The sequence below is a fragment of the Gasterosteus aculeatus genome, chromosome 21 (genome assembly GCF_964276395.1).
Source record: "Gasterosteus aculeatus chromosome 21, fGasAcu3.hap1.1, whole genome shotgun sequence".
NCBI lineage: Eukaryota > Metazoa > Chordata > Actinopteri > Perciformes > Gasterosteidae > Gasterosteus > Gasterosteus aculeatus.
The window spans coordinates 271843-281864 of NC_135708.1; the positions used below are offsets into that span (position 1 = coordinate 271843).

At 42.0% G+C, this 10022-nt stretch overlaps 1 protein-coding gene across 5 annotated transcripts in view; it reads left to right on the top strand.

The window, feature by feature from the left end:
• arhgef4 (Rho guanine nucleotide exchange factor (GEF) 4) overlaps positions 1-9498 on the top strand; it is a 30571-nt gene extending 21073 nt beyond the window's left edge. For 3 of the 5 annotated variants that reach the window (XM_040166631.2, XM_040166635.2, XM_040166634.2), the window contains 6 exons: positions 1217-1449; positions 2349-2478; positions 2588-2719; positions 3908-4151; positions 7010-7087; positions 8264-9498. In XM_040166631.2, the coding sequence (XP_040022565.1) occupies positions 1217-1449; positions 2349-2478; positions 2588-2719; positions 3908-4151; positions 7010-7087; positions 8264-8421 (975 nt within the window). In that variant the 3' untranslated portion in view covers positions 8422-9498. The remainder of the gene's footprint in view (positions 1-1216; positions 1450-2348; positions 2479-2587; positions 2720-3907; positions 4152-7009; positions 7088-8263) is intronic. The other 2 variants (XM_040166633.2, XM_078096659.1) reach the window with 2 other exon arrangements.
• Positions 9499-10022: the final 524 nt, after the last annotated feature.

Consider the following 10022-nt stretch of genomic DNA (forward strand, 5'->3'; position numbering starts at 1 on the left):
ACTTACTAACTACATTTGCTATTCTATATTAATACTACATATACATACATATATTCTTTTAACATAGGGATGCACGGTATACTGTTCATACCGGTATTACGCGATGTTGGGCGGCAGAATTTATTTCTACACGTCGTGGAGGAGCGCCTGGCGGCCGGAGCTACTTGTCTTATGTGTGTTGAGAGTCAATGAATAACGCGCAACAAACACTCTTTAACAGGGTAAACCACCACAAACCTTGTGACACATAAAAAATTTGTAACACTAATAATTGTACGTTTATAAAAATTACCCCGCCAAACTGCATGCTGGGTACAGGTCACAACAACAAGTAACTCTTGCTGTTGGTAACGTTACATGAAAACACAGAAAAGAGCGATACAGGAGGAACAACGAGAGACCAGAGAGGCACCAACACAACTTGTGCCCAACAGAGGAGCTCAGTGTGTTTGGAGGGTTTTGGGAAATCCGACTTAAGCTAGATCAGAAAACGATTTATTGCAAAGTCTGTTTAGTCTCTGGTGGCAAAACTAGCAGCCACATACAAACTAACACGCTAACTCGCTAACTCGTCGGCCAGCTGTGGGTAAGTTGGCCAGCGGGCGGCCCGGTCCTTTTCGAGGGTCAATAAATTAATGTGTTTACTTGAAAAAGCAATACCGTGATATACCGGGATACCGTCAGAATCCTTTTTAATACCGTGATATGGATTTTTGGCCATACCGTGCAGCCCTTTTTAACATATTACAAAATAGCCCATATCATCATAACCACACAGCCAAATAAATAATAGGACCTCTGGAGACCCAGGAAAGAAAATACATAGAATAGGAGGTTGAAACAGGTGAAAAATAGACTGTATGAATACTATCTATTACATAGCATTTACCACTGAAGAACTATACTACTAACCCACTTCTGGAGAACAAAATAAAGTAGTTGGTGTGTAAGTGCATCAACACTGATTGGTGGTGAATTTGCTGTAATAGAGGCACCAGCTAAATTCTTAACCATAACATCCTTAATAACTCAGCCCCAAGATTTGGTTTAAAGGTTACTGCGTTATTAACCTTCACGTTTCTACATCATCACACTTTATTCTCCTGGTTTTCCAAAACAAATACGTTTATACTTTGTGAAGAATTTTCTTGCAGTAACTACTCTACTCCCAAAATATAACCGCTTCTAACTCTTTTTTGATGTTTTTTATGTGCAGCAAACGGATTTCCAGATCTACTCAGAGTATTGTAACAACCACCCCAATGCTTGCATCCAGCTCTCTAAACTCGTGAAGGTCAACAAGTATGTGTTCTTCTTCGAAGCCTGTCGACTCCTCCAGAAGATGATCGACATTTCCTTGGATGGCTTCCTGCTTACTCCAGTTCAGAAGATATGCAAGTACCCACTGCAGCTGGCTGAACTTTTAAAATACACCAACCCACAACACAGGTGAATGCAAACAGGTGAATGTGTTCCTACAGATAAGGATTTCAAGAGATCCATTTGTGCACACTTGAATTACTGTTATTCTTTCCTCTATATGACCCAGCTCTCACTGATGCACATGGCTAGATGCATATCGTGTGTTGTATATGACAAACGAATGCATAAAACTTATTAATAACCATCTTTTTGACATTGGAAACAGTTGTTTAATACATTTTATTTAACCCCAGGGCCCCCCTTGGTGGACAACGCCTTGTGATCCCCGAAAATTCTACCACATACTGTAGAATAAAAAGGCAGTAATGAAAAACTAATGTCGTACACAAGGAGAAACATTAGAGCCTGGGGTACAATGCCAAGTAAACTGTTAGGACACGCTTCAAAACACTCCAACAACAATTAAAATATCATATCCATATTACGCCAAAACTGAACACACTCGGCGCATTTCATGACCTAGCGATCAAAGCTAGATGCTGACAAAGAAACAGACGGCAAAAAGCAAGCTGGTTACACACAGATTACACATCTATCCGTAAGACATCTACTGAGACAACGATTACTGAGTTAAGAGCAAAAAAAAACGAAAATCGAAAATCGCATTATAGCTTTTCAATTTTAAATGCTCCTCACCGTTGGTGTTTAAGGGAAAACGCATTGTTCCTGTCATTTTTTTACTTATGTTTTACTTTTTAAACAAGGTATCTTGCGCCATCTTGGTACATGATTACATGGTCCAGAGAAAAGAAGAGATATCAGGACAACAATTAATGTTGGTAGGATACATTTGTGGTTGGATTGGTCTTTTCATTGATTGTCGATGAGAAAATATGAAATGTCACAAGACTTATCCTTGAACTTCACCTTTACACACCGACTGCTTGTCACTCTCTGCACATTAGGGACTACACAGATGTGGAGGCCGCCTTAAATGCCATGAAGAACGTGGCCAGGCTGATTAATGAGCGGAAACGGCGTCTTGAGAACATTGACAAGATTGCCCAGTGGCAGAGCTCCATCGAGGACTGGGAGGTGTGGCAAGAAAATTGTTCTGATCTTATTTTCTTCCTCTATTCTGCTCGATAGACCAGCAGGACAGGTAACAAGTAACAGCTGTGTCTGTGTGTTCTGACCCATGCAGGGAGAAGACGTCCTTAGCAGGAGCTCTGATCTCATTTTCTCAGGAGAGTTGAGCAAGCTTTCCCATCCTCATGCCAAGAGTCAACAGAGAATGTTCTTCCTCTTTGATCATCAGATGGTCTACTGCAAAAAGGTGAAATAGCATTTTTCACTAAGTTAAGCTGATGGCGGCATGAGTAAAGAATCCTCGTTAGGAAAGGGGGCAGTACCTCTGCCTGTGGATAGTAAGCTTACATTAACAACGCATTCACCTCCCAGGCTCCTCAGCTTAATATTTTCTGTTTGCCACCTTCATTTTTTTTAACTTCCCATCTGAACAGCTGTGTTGCGTCATGAGTGGCCTTGAGGTTAAATGACCAAAATTATTGGAGAAACATGGGTTGAAATGCAAATCCCATAATGATATCACCTGTATGCATTCTAATGCATGTAAATTCCCTGTTGAATTCTGAATACATTAATCTGCAGGACAGAGACTAAAAGACTAACAGACCTATTTTCTTTTTGGAATAGTGTTGCTTTTATTGAATACGTAGGTCCTAAACTAGAATGTGCAAGAGATGGGTGATTCATTTTTATATATCATAAATACATTATAATCTGTTAAATGTAAAGTCACAAGGCCACATGTGTTCAAATCTACTCAAAGGGCAGTCCCTATATTTTTTTTTGTTGCAGATCTTGGATGCAAGAGAGGAAATACCAAAGCAACATGTGCTTGTATTTGTGATGACATCAATATTTTCCTATAAATGATATTCATTCACGTTTCACAACGTGGCTGGGATTTTTTTTTAGGCGTGAGAAATTGGATGTGTGGCGGGAGTGCGTGACTAAATGAGTGACTGTCACGCTCAATGCTGACACCTGAGAGCTCTGTGGTATATGTAGTTTGGTAGTATCAGTAATAATTGGAAATATCTTGATTAAGCATTACATTAATAGATAAAAATATACACTAAAATGGAGTGAACTTTTAAAGACCTACAACTGGATTGGATTCAAGACTGTGTAGATTGGGAACTTCTGGCCCATAAGCCTCTTTGTGTCAGAGGACAGCTAACCATAACTCATAATAATAAAAGTGCATACATTACACCATTATTTCATTAAAATGGAAATATTTTGCCCAGCTCTCTTCTTCAGTAGACCATGCTTCCTTTACCAAAGAGTTGTGTCTACATTGACTTTACATTATCGCTCTCTCTGTGCACACCTGTAGCATGACAGACACCGTTAATCAGTCAGCCATGTTATCTCTTTTTGGTTCCATGGGTTAGTTACTTGATGATTTCTGGCTAAAAAGTGTTTGTTTTTGCAGGACCTCCTGCGGCGGGATATGCTGTACTACAAGGGTAGGATGGACATGGACTGCATGCAGGTGATAGACGTGGAGGACGGCAAGGAGAAGGACTTTAACATCAGCGTGAAAAACGCCTTAAAGCTGCAGGCACTGGCTGGTGACGAAACCCACCTCCTTTGTTCAAAGAAGCCAGAGCAGAAACAGCGCTGGCTGAGAGCCTTCGCTGATGAGAGGATTCAGGTCCAGCATGACTGCGAGACAGGTCAGATATACACACAATAAATAATCATGACGAATGCGTTGGACAGATGTTGAGTACAGCACACCTATGAGATCCTTATTGACATATACTGGGAAGATAACCAGCCTGGTTGATTCACCTTTTCTGAACTAATAAAAAAGGTAAAATTGATATCTCTGGAAGCGCCATGCCAAAACTCGGTCCGTCCGTTCAATCTGTACCAAAAGATGTTTATTCAAAAAGAGAACCTAAAACGAAACCCAGTGCAGTCAAAGTGTGAATCACAAGCATGAATATTTAGTATTATTGTGAATAAAGCTTTCACGTGGCCAAAGCCAACAGTCTGTCGCTGCCTGATTCAACCCCAGAGAGACTCCGAGTGGAAACGGACCACTTTAGGACTGATAGTGCTGGAAAGCTGTTAGGCTAAGCTAGCTGCTAGGCTACTTCCATCTCGACATGTACCACCACTGCGTCCCTAAAAGACAGTGGTTTAAAAACGTCCGGGCTAAATGTAGGGGCACTGTTGGCTCTGGAAACACGTCAAATGCTGGAGAGTTTAGAGCACAGGAAAGTGCACGAGTCGTAGTTTAACATGTTCCACCCGCCGGAATTCGCCCTCCAAGATCACATGTGTGTAGATTTGTGTTTAAAAGACAATAGTGTCTAAAATACACACCTTTTAAAGTGATTACTTGTTACTTAAGTAAGATTTAGTCTTTAGAAGACAATTATTTAATAAACGTTTTTGAATCAACAAAAAGTATTAGAGACTGGGCTACAAAGCCATTTGAACTGTTTCAACATGCTCCAAACACAACTCCAACAAAGGTTTCCAAAATGTCAAATGCAAATTTCGACCCGAACTGAGCACAGTTAGGGCATTTGCAGACCTTTCGATCGAAGCTAGAAGCTAACAAACCGAGACAGAAAAAAGCGAGCAGATTACACCCAGATTACACCCAGATTACACCCAGATTACACACATATCTTCTCTCAAACAAACCTTTTTTTCGAGTTATAAGTTAACAAACACAAGACACAGAAATTACATTACCGCTTTCAATCAAATGCTCCTCCGCACCTGGCGTTTAACAAAAAAATGTATGATTTAAATGCTAAATGCTCACCGGACGTTCTGTGTTACTCACAAATAATCCTATTTGAGGATCAGTTTTGAGGGTCAGGGGGGGGATCCTTTGAACTTCAGCGTGAAGTCAGCGTTGAGCGTCATACCCCACTCTATGTCTTGGCTTCTGACTGGCTAAGGGATCTGTTGCTCTTCTCCACGTGGGTCTAGTTCAATTCGATAGGCTTCGAAGATTAAAAGGAGAGGTGGGGCTTTCAAATCGAGCCAGAATTGGCTGAGATATGGGGGAGGGAATACCCCAAAAAATACAAATCGCTCCTCTCCAGTGATGCTGCGTTCACACCAAAAGCTAAGCAAATTATTTGCGGGTAGATTCCATTTAAAGTCAATGCGCAGACACAATCGGTTGTGAACAACAACAATTTGCACATTCGCGCAAGTTTAAATATTTAAAAGAAATTCAAAAATTTGCCTGACATTGTTTGCCAATGCATGAAGATATTTTATGAAACAGCCAGTCACCGGAGACAGACAGCGCTCCACAGCTGAGATTGAACGCCTGTAGTTGGTGTCCAACCAGTTGATGGTTATACACTGGCTACAGGTCAACCCAAAGTAGCGCTGGAAGCGGCAGTCATCCAGAATCCGAATGATGTTATGAACCCAAACAGGAGGGTGTTTACGGTTCCGACAAGTACAAGGCAGGGCAGAAATAGGGGTTATTTCCATGGTGGATAGCAGAAATGATAACTACTTTTACGGAGATAAGCCACGCACCCCGTCCGGCGCGAATGAAGCTAGTGTGCGAATGACCACAAATATCCGGTCAAGTAAGCTCACGTAAGTAAAGCGGTGTGAAAATTTGCTGGACAGAACGCAATGGATGTCATGTCACCGACACAGGTGCCAACACACTACGCCAGTATGAATGAGGAAAAATCGACGTGAATAAAACAGTCCCATGTTTGCTGTTTTGAGGCGATGTCGTGAACTTCCCATTAAAACATCTTTGAGGTGTTATGGTTGGCCAATCAGCATTGAGATGCCAAATTGAAGCTACTGCCGACATTGGATTATTATTATTACCGTGTGTTATCGTGCGATCTCAATCAGATCAGGGACTTGTTTCTTGTACGTGGTTCCACAAAGTCAATCAAATGTCCTATTGGCCAGCTCCAATTAACCCGCTGATTGATGTCTGGCTATCTCAGTTGCTCAAAGACTGATCCGCTCTCAAACAGCCTCGTTTTTTGCCATCAGGGTAATCCTGCGTGCGCGTCTTAATTTAAAAAGGGAAAGAGTCGATTATCAAAAACCTTGATTCTCTTACAGCACTACGGCAAATAAACTCAAAGGAAGACGAGCAGGAGATGATCATGAACGCATATGAAAAGTTCAAGGGCATAATATATATTTGAATCGTTTGAATTGAACGTATTGTACATATTTTATGTTGTTCTGACATCCTTCGGCGTGTGGTGTTCACCATGTACTGTTAAGGTTCCAAAATCACTTTTTGTAAGTAAATGATTCTTTGTTGGCAGCATCGATAGCGCTCATACAAGTGATGTCATAACTGATCTTGGTGATTCCGGGAGAAAAGGAGGGAAAAACACACCAGGGCAGGAAGTGAAGTTAGCCCAGGGACACAAGAGACAGGAAAATACAAAATAAAAATGGGAAATGACCCCACTGTAACAAATGGAGCAGTATGCTCTACAGATACTGATGATAGTGGGCTAAAAAGCTAATCCTGACTTCATAATGATACTTACTTTTTCTCCTTCAGGATTTTCTCTTACAGAGGTCCAGAAGAAACAGGCTATGCTTAATGCCCGCAAAACCCATCCAGCTGGAAAACCCAAAGGTACTCACCAAGCATTAAGGAAATACAAAACCTACCTTAAGTGTTTGCAATTTCAGTCTAAATATGTTCTTTCTCTATCCCATGGCTTGGACATGGGTCACCTCACCATGAATAATATAAGCACTCATATACACAAACAGCAGCAGGTCTTAGTCCTGATGGACCTCAGCCTCCTGCCAGATGGAAGGGGCACAAACAGTTTTTGTCCGGGGTGAGAGGGGTCGGCCACGATCTTTTTAGCTCTCTTCAGAGACCTGGAAGCGAACAAGTCCTGCAGGGACGGCAGATTGCAGCCGATCAGCCTCTCTGCAGAGCGGAGGACACGCTGCAGCCTGCCCTTGTCCTTGGCTGTGGCTGCAGCGTACCAGACGCTGATGGAGGAGCAGAGGATGGACTCGATGATGGCCGTGTAGAAGTGGACCATCATCGTCTTTGGCAGGTTGAGTTTCTTCAGCTGCCTCAGGAAGAACAACCTCTGCTGAGCCTTCTTGGTGATGGAGCTGATGTTCAGCTCCCACTTGAGGTCCTGGGTGATGATGGAGCCCAGGAAACGGAAGGAATCCACAATGGTGACGGGGGAGTCACACAGGGTGATGGGGGAGGGTGGGGCTCTGTTCCTCCTGAAATCCACAACCATCTCCACTGTCTTTAGAGCGTTGAGCTCCAGGTTGTTCTGGCTGCACCACGACACCAGATTGTCAGACTCCACCTGTAGGCGGACTCGTCCCCACCAGAGATCAGTCCAATGAAGGTGGTGTCATCCGCAAACTTCAGGAGCTTGACGGACTGGTGGCTGGAGGTGCAGCTGTTGGTGTACAGGGAGAAGAGCAGAGGGGAAAGAACGCAGCCTTGGGGGGAACCGGTGCTGATGGTCCGAGAGGCTGAGACATGTTTCCCCAGCTTCACGTGCTGCTTCCTGTCAGACAGGAAGTCTGTGATCCACTTGCAGGTGGAGTTTTTTGGCTTCCGAAACCGAAGCAGAGTCACATGCTGATACTGTGGTTAACGTTTCTCAGAGTACAGTCATTAAGCCGCCTCGCTAAACCTGTATTTTGACTCTGTGTACAAGACTATATTGTTGTTAGGTCAAATGTAACCGAATATAGAATCAATATATGCTTCCTGATTCCTTTTTTTTATAAGCATGCTAAATAATGCTATTTATCTCCTCCTCAGCAGTGACCAGACCCTACTATGACTTCCTTATGCGACAGAAACACCCCTCTCTCCCAACTGCTTTGCCACAGCAGCAAGTCTTCATGCTGGCTGAGCCCAAGCGCAAAACGTCCACGTTCTGGCACAATATTGGCAGATTGACACCATTCAAGAAGTAAAGACAACACACCAGAGGAGAAAGCTGTGGAGAGAAGGACCAGAGGGAGATAATTCTATTCAGCTCGTGCCTGATTGACCTTTTTATAATAGTCCCTTTTCTTTCCTACTCATTGCCACAACTGACATCCCAATATATTGCATAGATGATGATGATTATAATGAGGAGAAGATCCTTCTATGAAAGCACTTTATAGGTTGGTTAACAATCAGACTTGAAGAATGGTTTCCTACACTGAATCAAACAGGGAGTGGACTCTCGCTTAACATCCTACTACAACTACTACACCACCCTCAATGAAGCGCGGATTGGTATTTATAATACTACTGTACTGCTGTGAGTGAGCGTGGGACTCCTGATTGTGCTGCCTCTGTGAACATTGTATCTTTTTTTACACTGTTAAATTGTTTTATGATTTCACAGATGCCAAGTGATCACAGTGACAGGCAATAGTGTTATATTTGTTTGTTTTGTGTCTGTGGAAAAAAAGGATAAATTGATAGATAATTATTTTCAATGTGCAGATAATTATAATTAGGATGATTTCTGCTGTGTTTTGTGAATCTATCCAAATGTGTGATACATGTCGTCAAACGCAAGAAGAACAGCTTTAATGTATTACAGGTTGGGAGTTTTTCCTTCAAACGATCAGCAGTAATCCATAAACACACCTTGAGTCCTCCACTCCAACCATGTCAATGAAACGGGAAGAAAAGTAATTTTTTTCTTTTATAAGTGCCATTTGAGGATTGCAATGGATGACTTACAATGGCATGCATGGATGTGATGATAAACTACTGTGAATAATATATTTTTACCTCTGAAGAACCCTGCTATATTTAACCCGATTGAGGGAGTGAGGTTTTATGTGCTGCTGAGCTGACAGCATCACAATCAGATGTTCTTCTATCTACAATCGCTAGTATTCCTGCTTTGTGTTCCTGGTCTCCACTATAATCTAATTTCAGATCAGTGCAGCTCAGTAATTCGAAGTGCATTGAGTGAAATGTGCTCCTTTCATCAGTATGTTGTTTTAGCCTCTGACCAATGGAATATTAAACATTCCTGAGCTTATAAATGTGACCATCAGTTGTGTTGATTAATATCTCATTTCGTGCTCACGTGTTGTTCTCAGCCAATATTAAGTTACCGTTTGGGAACATATTGATGGGGACCTGCCCTTAGCCTGGCAGTAGGTTTAACTTTCAGGCTCAACCAGTTTCTTATGATTGGCAAGTGACGTCTAAAGTTTAAGCTCAAAAACGTAACATTTTCTGTGACGATTTTCAAAAGAAAGATTTTTTCTTTATTTTATGTAAAGTACTTCAATTGGTGGACCGTTGAAACATGACACATGACACAAGTGTGCTTTTATTGACGGTGTAGATCATACAGACATTCTTCAACATCAACAGCTCCTTTTGTACGACCAACACCAATTCATTTTTTTAAGATAACTTCTTTCCACAAAATCTGCGCATGGTAAACGGATGGTGGAAACATTGTGTTTGCTGTTGATGATTTGAGGTCTGTGAGGAGATGCAAACTCGAGTTTACAGCAATGAAGGTGGGGTCCCAGGGTGGTACAGGGTATGTACTAGT